At 37.7% G+C, this 12,035-nt stretch overlaps 1 protein-coding gene across 3 annotated transcripts in view; it reads right to left on the minus strand.

The window, feature by feature from the left end:
* Positions 1-9,566, minus strand: part of mcf2la (mcf.2 cell line derived transforming sequence-like a) — a 41,979-nt gene extending 32,413 nt beyond the window's left edge. The window contains exon 1 of one of the 3 annotated variants that reach the window (XM_032556767.1): positions 9,284-9,566. In XM_032556767.1, the coding sequence (XP_032412658.1) occupies positions 9,284-9,377 (94 nt within the window). In that variant the 5' untranslated portion in view covers positions 9,378-9,566. Of the gene's footprint in view, positions 1-3,663; positions 3,850-9,283 lie in introns of those variants that run through there. The other 2 variants (XM_032556764.1, XM_032556768.1) reach the window with 2 other exon arrangements.
* Between the last annotated feature and the right edge of the window lie 2,469 nt (positions 9,567-12,035).

Here is a 12,035-nt window from a genome sequence, read left to right on the forward strand (position 1 = left end):
TCCACATCACAAATAGATTTGTTATATTGAGACCAAGTAGAACAAGTCTAATTTGATTAGAACAAAAATAGCGTATGTTTTTTAATCATCTCAACTTGTTTGCATTGGTTTTGTATGAATTTTAGGGATCTGTCTGGGTGAAAATAGTAAAAATGAGATTAGGCACAAAGAGATGAAAGACAATGTCAATGAGAATTGGCGTTTGAATTGGTCTAAATGCCTAAATGAATCTCATGTTGAAAATCGGATTATTGCTAAATGAGACTCAGGGGCTTTTTTACATTTATTAAACACGCTAAAAGCTGCAGGCCGTTCAGGGTGTGTGCCCTCATCGTGAGACTTAGGTGACGGAGTAAGTTGGCTGCGGGACAAAGGCAACCTCAAAAAAGCATTTTTGCCTCACAGATTTCTTCTGTTTTTCATCCATTCTCTTCCACTTATTCTAGGGTCAGGTGACAGGGCATGCTGATGTTCTCAAATGTTCAAATGACACTCCAATATTCCAGCTCTATAAACTAATTCAATAAGAATAGCGCAAGAGAAAAATTGCACCCAAGTCTGTTTTTGTGGGATGTGTAGGAGACTGCTACGGAAAGCTACTTATTGTTAGAAAGGATGTGATGCAGACTGCAGGCAGAGCAGCTTCCAGGTGGAGTTTTAGTTTTAGAAATCTTCTGTTTTTAAAGAAGAGACGCTGCTGAACTCTTCCGTTTCGCGCTCAAACACTATTGGCCTGTTCCAGTGTAAACAGGAAGACACCAATTCAGAAATGACTCACACAGGCCTGAAAAGGAATTGGCAACTAAAGCAGGGAACAACTCTGCAGAGGTTGGAGCAACACACTTGTCAATATAGTTGCTTTTTTAAAAAATATATATTTGGATGTAGCACCGCAAGTCTTTTAAAACCACTTAAACGACTAAACTCTCTCGCTATCTTTACATATCATAGTTTGCAGATGAAAAGATTTGGTAGCAGGAAGTAATTAGGTCAATTTTCTGTTCCCCTTTGGCCAAACGTATAACTTTGCCTCCTTCAAAGTTCACATTAACTTGACAGAAAGCAGCCTGAAGTCGTCAACGCAGCCTCACTTCTATTGCCACTGTAAAAGCCAACTCCTGTATCCATAAAATACAACACCCGAAAAATCAATATTTAGCCAACAGTTAATGTAATTCTATTTTTATTGTTTTATAATCCAGCGCCGTCTTTGAGGTCCAATATAACCGTGTGGAGAGACCATTATCCGCCTGCTAGGGTGGAACTTAATAAAGCAGATAACCAATATCCTCTTTTAGCATCAAAAGGTGTTTGCTGCAGGCTAATCTCTTCAATTATATTCTACTACAGCTGAGAAAAAAATACATCTTTATCCCTAATTCCTGTCGTTTTGGTAGATACAACTTTGTTAAAATGCCAGGTTCTATGACAAAAGAAAAAAAAAAAAGAGACCAGAACAAATATTTTTTTAAAGCTTTTCCACATGTAATGCGGCATGTGTGCCACGCAATTTAATCTAACAAGAATAAATAACTGTTAGGGAGAAATGTACAAAACTTTGGAGGGAAGTAACTTGATTTAAATTCAGCATTCTTAACTTGAAGTAGCATCCGGCAAAAGGACCTTTATTAGATCAAAAACAGAGACATACTGTAAAGAGTAATGAGTAAATAATGACAGCAATTCTACAAATAAGAAACTGTTTTTGTAAAATCATAAGATGACTAGAAAGAGGAAGAATTGCCACAACAAGAAATAACAGACAACTCAGGGAAATACCACAGGAAAACCAAGAAAAATAAATAAACAGCTGACCATAATAAGTCAGGGGACTCCATAAGTTTTTTTTCCTCTGCATATTTTCCAAAAAGTTTTTCAAAAATTACTGCCGACAGTTGCCTAATCCATATGTGCATTGCGAGTTCTTAAACCTGAATGGGAAGAAAATTAAGTATTTCCAGAGTTTTAGAAACTTTTTAAAGTATTAAATGACTTGACAGCTTCTATTCTTAAAAGGGAGCAGTGCTTAATAATCTTTTTTCTTTAGGGAACCATGGTTACCTTCAAGAAAAGCACTTGCTGTCGCCAAGTGCTTTGCTTTTCATCACGAAGGTCTTTAAAGGCAAAGGCATTGCTGCTGGTACAACTTCATACAAATAAAAAAAATTTTGAGTCGTCCAAAAAAAATAAAAAATAAAATAAAGGATCAGTTTTGGAAAAGAAAACGTCAGAAAGTCCAACAAATGGCAGAGTTTTTAAAGATGATCACAGGTGAAGACGTGATATTGGTTTTATCAGAACTTTATTTTGAAGCCAATCAGCTTCAAGGTTCAACATGTTGTCATGGATTCGAATATCGTCTTCTACCAAGATCCCGACGAGACTTTCTGTCACCTCAAACCAGTCTGTCCATTTTCCTCTGACCAGTAACTACTGCTCACTGGACATTTCCAACTTTTCAGACCAAACCTGACAGGTGCTTGTTCATAAAAATCCCGTCACATCAACTGTTTCTGAAATATACAGAACAGTTCATCTGGCACCATAGCCTCTTTTTTTGTTCCCCGTACTGATACTCAGTTTGAACTTCAGCAAGCGGTTTTCAGCCTATCAAGATATCTCAATGTCAAAATTTTATATCTTCCACACCCAGAGCAATTTTAATGAGAAAAACATGATGTAGAACTGAAACATAGCACTGTTTTTGTCTGTGACATACGAGTTGTTGCTAAAAATAATCCCCACCATGTCTAAATACAGACCAAAGCTCCCAGGAATAGATCAGAATAGCCATGTAGAAACACTGAAAGGCGTCAAGAACCAGAAACCATCAAGAAAATACTTCAAGAGTCAAGAGGCTGGTTCAGTTGTGAACAAATATGTAATTTTCATGTTACAAATATGTAACTTTAGCTAATGCAAACACACACACACACACACACCCCTTCTTACAGCTTACGCAAAGATTTAAGAAGATATCCAGGAAATGACAACTTTTACTGCACCACCTTAAGTAAATAAGGATGTTGGTTGTATGTCTTATTGTTTCGATTTAAACTCCTCCTCACAGCGCTTCTGCAGCATCGAACTTCAGGTCATTTTTCAGAAGAAGAGAGACAAAAAGCAGCTGACCCGAACGCTTCGGATAAACTAAAGAGAAGCTCAAATATTTGCTCAGAGAGCGACTTTACAGTACAAACAGTCATAAGAACTACAATGGTCTGTAAACTTTAAAAGATGGCTGCTTTTGTTGGCTCATCTGAGATCATAAAACTGGAAAATAGGAGTGGACGTCTTATTAAAATAAGATTCTTAATAATGAAAATTATTCGCAGGCTATTAAGAAATCCAGTTATTTCATGCATAATGAAACTGTAAGAGAAGAAACGACCAAAATCCCCCTGAATTGCTTCAGAGAATATCAAGAAAGAAAAAGGAAATTATAATCATGTGGTTTAAAAACAAAGGAAATGAAACATTTCCTGCAAAGTCGCACATTTATTTTGCTAAGATGTACCTTTTAGATTAGCGGCAGCTATAAATTAGACACTGGTATGCGCATTAATGTCTTTATTAAATGTGAAATCAAATAAAATCTTATGCGTTAATTGACAGCAAATGCTCTTTACTCATCACACATATATACATGTCTGTAAAACTTACTGTACAGCAGCTGGCAGCAGTGTGTATATTTGTAAAAGCTCTTCATTTCCTCCACAGTAATGGAGACAAAGCTCTCCTTTCCACCGCCTTCCTTCACATCCTCGCTCTCCACCTTCTCCCTCACCGTCTCCATCTCCTCAGGTGGAGGGACGGACGTCGCCGAGCTTTTATTCTGCTCTCCTCATCCGTTTGCAAACTCTCGCTTTCTGCTGCACACCTGTCAAGACGCCCCGTGTGATCACGTCGCTCCTGTTTCTGCCACCCCACCCCTCGGCGACAACATGTCCTTTCAACCTGCAGTGTGTTTGAGCAGCGCCAGGTTGCTGCGGGTAAATCGAAATGCCATCAGAAACAGTTTGTTAGGGATGAATACAGAGGTTTAATTGAGATCTGTTTTGCTATGAGCTACGCAATTGTGGTGGACACCGTTAATAAGACGGGAAAGCCGCAAAACGTCATTGCCATCTGCATATGCGTGAAAAGTTGAGTGGAAGGACAAAATGTGGTAGAACAAAAAAGCATCCATGAACTTATTAAGATATGTAGGTCCATCACAATTAATTAAAAATGTTAATTAAAAAAATTAGCAATACATTCAAAAAGTGAAATGTGTAGTTTTTATTATAAACAAGTGATATATGTCTTTGAGGGTTTTTTATGTTAATTTTGATTAACAGATCTCAGAAAAACCTAAATTGGACTTTCCTTCACAATCCCCTAAAGGTCTGTTGCAAACTCAGGTTTTCTTTCCACTAAACTTTACATTAACATGCTTGAATATGTTAGGACTAACCAGAGTTTTCTCAGTACGGTGCATAAAGTGCTCCATCAGTCACTCACACATCTGCACACAACCACACAGCTGGCTGAAGGAAGGTTTGCATATCACCAAAATCCCAGTCATGGCATTGAAAATACAGGAAGCTATCGCTAATATATTGTGTTTGAGCTCAACGCTTTGGCAGCTTGTCTCAGAGAAGTTAAAAATCTTGCAGGGAGCCTCATCAGCAGCTTAACAGCCATGTTACACATTACGAAACAGTAGTGAATGGAAAACAGGAGACAAATGTGATAAAACTGCATATTTAAATGTTTCTAGAAGAAAAATAACCCTTGAAATTTACATCCCAAAGCATTGATGGGACCATAGTCCAGCCCGGAGCTTGGCTTTCAGCACATATTTGAGCTGGCTCTCTCCAAATCGCATTACAAAAACGTCACAAACTCAAGGTAGAATTTTTCTAATTTCTTTACTTTTTCCACCAGCTTTATGCAGCACATAAACCATCTACAAACTCATTTTCTACACCTAAACAGAGCTTTTTTCCAACCCTGTTCAGACAAAGCGTGCCTGCTCAGTCGCCAGCCCAAGCAGGCAGAAAACGCAACACTCACCTTGCGTGTTTGTCTGTGTGGATTTGTGAGCCTTTGTCATTTCTGCAGTTTGACGGCCGCAACAGAACCAGGCGCACATGGTGAAGGTAAAAGGTCGACTTCACCTGCCAACCAGCTGTCTTGTGAACGCACTTCTACGCTGGTGAAACACTGACTGGTGGGTTAGGATTTCCAATCAGCCACTGGCAGAGGTCATGTCAGCTAATCAGTAACAAGGCTCAAAGCAAAAGTCCACTAGTGCCCCTCCTGGTCTGCCGAGTGGAAAGAGTCGGACCTGATCTCCGTTTAGATAAAGACGCGGACACGTTCGTGCCGCAGAACCAGCGGGAGTTAAACACCGGGATTGTGCTTATATGTTTAAAAAAAATACAACCCGTATCTTTACTGCTGGTAGGAAATCCTGTTCTGTCGTCTTGCCACTTTATTTAAAAAAAAAAAGAAAGAAACTCAGCTACAGGAAACTGAGACAGTTTAAAGAAGAATGGATAAAAAGTGGAGATTTTCCAGATGTAAAAGCCGCACTGTTACTTGGCGGGATCGACACTAACCTCTTCTCCAGGTTGGTGTGTGTCGGGTCAGCAGGCTGATCGAAACACACACGTCACTCAGCAGCTGGAAGAACTCTGGGCTCTCTTGAATCAACTCCAAAAGAGACATTTTTTGAACTGTACCGTATTTTTAATAAACATAACAATGACAACTCAGTTCCTGCTGCTTTACATGTCCCTTTTCCCTCAGTTTGGCAGCGGTGTACACGTCTAGTAGTGAGTGTGTGGTTATTTATCTTATTTCATGAGTTTATCTCAGGAAAAGAAGGGTGGAGGGTGGGCAGGAACAAGAATCCCCCCCCCCCCAACAGCTAATTATACCATCGGAGCATGTGTGTGTACGTGTGTCTAGGCTACAAAAAAAAAACAAATTTAATATGGACACAAATCCTGCACATTAAGGCATTTACATTCACACCCTCGTTGCTCGTATACCCCTAAATCAAATCCATTGCAAGCAATTCCTTACAGGAGTCGATCAATTAGGACATTTTATAAAGTCAAACCTAATATGTAAAAACTAAAACTGAATGATCGCCATACTAGAAAATGCTTAGCAATTGTTCATTGAAAATGCAGTGTTTTAAAAGAAAAAAAGTAGAAAAGAACAAATTATGGTAGGTCTGAAAAAGTTTCAGATATTTGCCTTCATGAAAGTAAATAAAGTTTACATCTCTTCGCTTTTTGGGTCAAATGTTTTTTTTATTTTGTTGGTCTAGAAAATGTTTTTGTTTTTTTTTGTCTATTCTCAGCACAAAAATGAAAACTGTCAGGTTTAATGAGATTGTGACCTGTATATTATAACACCAAAAATAAAAGCGCGCTTTGGAGAAAAATACTTTGTTTTGCAGTGAACATTTTCAAATAAGAGGATATAACGTTGCCAGTGAAACGCTCAACCTAAAAAAAAATATATGTGCCCATTTACTTGAAGGTGAAATTTCAAGTAAATTCACATATTTTAACTGCAGTAAAATATGTGAAAATTTTTTTTTTATGTATTTAAAAATGTTTCCAATTTTTTCTGCGCAATCAGATGTACTCATGTATCCAGTGCAAGTGATCAAAAGAAAAATAACATGTAGCCTTAAAAGGAATAAAATTGTTTAAAGCGGTATTAAAATCCAGTTTTTCTTTTCTTGTGAAGAATGTTCCAGTTTTTAAATACAGGAAAATAACCATATTATTTTAGGCCACTGCATTTATTATTTCATAAAGAAAGATGAGTTCAAATCCCTCTCAGCAGCTGCTATTCGGAAACAAACGGTCAGAACTAGAGGTGGGATTATTATTTTGTGATCTTAAAATGACGCAAAAGCGCATCTGAGATGACCTTCATTCTTAGGAGCTTAGCGAAATAAGTGAATAATAAAAATACATAGGGGGGAAAAAAAACATGCGATCGTCTTTTCTCCTGTGATGCAGCGGAGTTTCAAAACGCCGCATAACGTGTTTAAAGCCTTGACAGCTTTACGCGATCCTGTCAGTTACAGCAGAGCTAATCATTCCCAACAATCTGAAGCTCATTTTTAAAATATCACGTTTTCCGACGTTTCCAAGTCGTGCTGAGCTCAAACAGTGGGAGCTCCTGAAGCCCGGCACTCCAGACACTACTTGGAAGTTACGGCTACTAAATGAATGAAATAAGAAATTACACTGGTGCCATCCGCAAAGGTCTCCATCTCCTTTAGACGATTGCATTATCTCTGCCTTACCTAATTTATCATCACACAATCGCACTGACATTCCCACTTTGCGACTTCAAAGGCAACAGGAAAAGTCTGCTCATGCACTTTTCATTATCTGGTATCCTGCACAATTTGATTTATTAATGAGTGAAGCAGAAGAGTCGGGAGTTAAGTTGTAACAAAAAGATGAATTGTTCCAACATTTCCCCCCCGTGTTGAGATTCTTCTTGAACGCAGCGTTCTCAAGACAGCCAGGAATTGATTTAATAGGATGTGAATATATTCATACGTGTTTCTGTCTCGCCCAAATATTAGTCCCACTCTTATTTCTCATCTGACGAAGCAAAAGAGTTTTATGCACAACAAGCTGCAGGGGCAAAAGCACAGATTTCCAAAAACTGCATTACTGCAACATTAACATATCCTGACCAAGCTGAAGCTAAATAATATGGAGTATGAGGGCCAAACTATGAGAAAATTACAAAATTAAATGAGAATATAGTGGCAATATCACAAGAAATTATACTAGAATCAAGTTGTAAAATTTCAAGAAGTCATAATGTCACGAGAATAAGGTTTCAACATTACAAGAATAAAGTCGTATGAGAATAAAGTTGAAATAATATTAGAATAAAGTCATAGTAGAAAAACAATAAACTACAACTTTATTCTCGTGATTTTATTTACTTTTTTATTTCCTTAGCATGATGACCCTAATTCTTGGTCGTAAAACGCTGTACGAGTCACAGAGAGAAAGAAATTTGGGAAGCAGAGAAAAAAAAAAGAACAACTATTAAGAGAAAATCTCCATTATTTATAGCAAGTGGGTTGATGTAAAGTTGAATATTTTGGCCAACTTGAACAGCTATGAAATGAAAATAGATCATTTCATTAGGAAGAGAGGCTGAGGAAGACGTTTTTAACCCAGCTGTATTGTGATTAAACACATGCAACTATCTGCCACTTTAAATGACTTTAATATACTTCCATAATTAGGTATTTGAGCAAAGAGAATAATTCAATAAACTCTGGAAAAAGCTGCGACATAAATTGTATAAAAAGTGAAACACTGATTATTTTCATCCATTTTTTTTTTTTCTACATTTTGCTGATGCGGTTTGAATTATCTGCCAATAGGCAAATTTTCCAAAGAAAAGTCTGTCCACTATGTCACACTATAAAAAAAGTGCCACAATTTCCTCCACTGTATTTGTTTTTACGATAGAAAAGCACTTTAGCTTTTCTGCCAGCTTGGTACTGCCACATTTTGTGACTAAAAGGTTTATTTTAGTATTTTTTTAAGTGTGTGAAAACACTAAAAGCACACTAATTGAGAGAAACCAAAGTAATGAGTACATTCTGGACAAAAGTTTTCACGGTCAGATAAGACAAAGGTTAAGCATTTTTGGCTACAATGACAAGAATGAATGTTTGGGAGTCAAACTGAGGAACAACTAAGAATGATGTAGCAATTGTCAAGCAAGGTGGTGGCAGCGTCGTACTGAGGGGTTGTTGCCAATGTTGCTGTGCGTCAATTTCCAGAAATGTTCAGAAACTGTGTCATTTATTTGTGGTGCAATCATCTAAAAACGAACAGCTCAAATAAATAATTAAAAGCTCAAACTCATCACAGTGTACTGTAGATTTTGTTTTAGAATGACAAATATTAAAAATAAAAAGTCTCTCATATACTAAGATATGTGTTGGCTACTGAGATTTATTTTTCAAATAAAGAAATAAAATGTGCAATACAATTAGGAATGAACTTTATCGCACTTAAAATAAACTTACTGGTTGAGGAACTTATACCGCCAATTTTTTTTTTATTTTTTTTATTCTATTTAATTTATTTGTGTGATTTTACAGGCTTTTATTGTATAGATGATTCTGAAATGTCTCAAACAAGATTTGAGGCAAGAAGTGAAAATGTTTACAAAAATCTGAAGAAGTAAAGAGGAAAAGATGGCAGAAAACGGCGGCTCTCCTTACCGCTGACTGTTGACATCACCTCCCCCGCCGCGTCCACCTCGTCCACCTCGTCCACCTCGTCCACCTCCTCCACCAGAGATGCCTTTTGTCCCATACTTACTGGACTAAAAACAACAACAACAAAAAAAAAAAAGGCTCTCAGCAGATTTCTCTTCACATGCAAGTCACAGCCTGTAGCAACGCAACAAACAAACGCAACAAATGTATATTTATCCAACTGCACAGAGCTAAGTTCAGACGTGCGAGCGCCCTGCAAAGAGTACGGCTCAGGTGAAACTCCTCGGAAGGAATAACGAGAAGAGAGACAGACGGATGCTTATTTTGGTCAGCTGAATGAAGAGCGGGAGGGGAGGAGAGGAAGGAAGGAAGGGACACTGAAGGCAGTTCTGCAATCGCATAACACATAATGACCTCCATGATTCTGTTCTTGCAGCCGCGTTAACGACATTACAGCTGCCAATATGATCCTCTTCGATGTAGCTGAGGTTAGCTTTGCATTGTGTGATCATCTCAGGATTTCGTTTGAAACAAAATTGAACCAGGAAAGTCGCCTACTTCTACTAAATTTGACCTTATATACACATATATATGTAAAATAATTCTCATAATTTCTGTGAAAACTCCAATTGTTACTCAGTTCAGGTTTTTCACTTTGAATGTCTGGTGTTTTATCTCATGGATCCCCATCTGATGAATTCTGGTAAGAACAATCAACACAAATTTGTCCAATTATCCCCACAGAGGGCCCTTTCATTGCTTTGACAATACAGCAGCGTGCTCGCAGTCATATGGACTAAGATCTTGTGACGTGGTGATATGCCAGTCTAAATACAGACCAAGGCAAGCGAGCTCCATGTGAAGCACAATGTGACACTTCTGTTAGTCAAGTTTTTTTTCTCAGATGTGGCCAAAGAAAGGGGGGAGTCCAGAGGATACGGAAACAGAGGAATCAGCGGATTTTAAATGGGCGTAATTTCCAGAAAGAAAAAAAAAAAAAGGGAACAAACTCACTTTTGGTTTCAGTTTGGCACCGAGACGAACGTTTATCCAGAGACATTTTGGGTTCTGTGTCAGTGTGGCAGCTTCATGACCAGATGCGAGGAGAAAACGCACAAGATTTGTGAAAAGCAAGAATAAAGTTGACATGAAGGACACTGCATGCAAGTTATTGGTGAAGGACTTGATCTAATCAATCGTTTTCACAGAATGATGAACAGAAGTGGAAAAAAAGTGGAGGGATGTTAAAAAGTTGAGTGGTGGGGCGTGCTGTGGTGGCGCAGGGGGTTAGCATGCCCCACGTGTGGAGGCCTTAGTCCTCGACGCGGACGTCGCGGGTTCGACTCCCGACGACCTTTGCCGCATGTCTTCCCCCTCTCCTCACCCTCCTTCCTGTCTGCCTACTGTAGAAAAAATACAAGCCACTAGCGCCGCAAAACTCTTCAGAGAAAAAAAAAAAAAAGTTGAGTGGAAGAAGAAAAAACGCAACATGGACAGCAGCACCCTTCGTGGATTTTTAAAGCAGAACCAAGTCGACTGAGGCAGTGTGTGCATTCCTCAACACCAAGTAGGAAGAAGTGGTGAAGAGTAGATTACATTTTAAAAAGAGAGCAAAGCTTTTTCTTGTAGGGTGAGGACCGAACGGTGCTCAAAAAGCAACAATTATTGGCACAAAACAAACAAATACAGTGATAAAAATATTGCTCTTTGTAATTTATCTAATTGTGGAGTCAGTTTTCTGAGTTATTGGTGATATAAGTAACATTTTCAGTCATATTCAGATCTAGATGCACTTCTAATTTGCATGTATGTATTTGCTTATCTGTTTACCTGAACAAAACACCCTGAATAAAATGCAGATTTAACCCAATAGAGGGTCATTGATTTATCTTTCGTATTTGTGACTTACATATAAAGCAATTACTAAGCTCTCCAAAAGAGATATTCCTTTGTGCAAACAAACAGTAAATTAATTTACTATTATGTAAAGCAACAGATAAAACCTTGTGTTTTTAACTTTGCGTTGAAAGCCCTCAAATAGTTTGGATCCAACTGCATCTTCTTAATTGTGTTAGCTTAGTTCCTGCTCTGTGTCTTTTTAGGTTTTGATTCAGTTTATAATAGTTATTAATAGCTCATTTCTAACTATGCTATGCGAGATTACAGTGAGCGCACTAAGAAATATCCAGGACCGTTCTCAAAAATGTTTTATGTTATTTACACCGTGAAACCTGCAGATGTCACTAGAGAGCCATAAACAGAAACCATTAGCTTGATTTCTCCACATTTCTGAGAATAAGAATTTTGCACACTTACATTTAGACAACTAGTCTTTTTGACCATTTAAAAAAATAAAATAAAATAAAAATGTAATTTTCCCATAGAAAAAAACAGAGTTGTCTTATAGTTATTAGAGTTGAAATACGAGGATTACGTCCGGGAAAATAAATATTTTTTTTCAATGTCTTTTCCATGCTTAACTAAACCTGTAAATTGCTAAAATCAATTAACATACTTTCCCAGACTGTGTAGCAAGCCTGTGGATAATTTCTGAAAAGTAGCTGCCCCAAATTTCACTGTATTTTCACAACCTGCATAAGTTTTTATAGAAATTTTTTTTAGGAACGATTGACAGGTATTGAGACAAATGTAACAGAAGCAATAAGCTTCAAACATGGAAGTTGAAGTGCAAATATGAATTAAATCTTTTAAATTTTTATGTGGTTCTTAGCAAAATCCCCAAAACTTTGAGCGT

Source organism: Xiphophorus hellerii, chromosome 24, assembly GCF_003331165.1.
Source record: "Xiphophorus hellerii strain 12219 chromosome 24, Xiphophorus_hellerii-4.1, whole genome shotgun sequence".
Taxonomy (NCBI): Eukaryota; Metazoa; Chordata; class Actinopteri; order Cyprinodontiformes; family Poeciliidae; genus Xiphophorus; species Xiphophorus hellerii.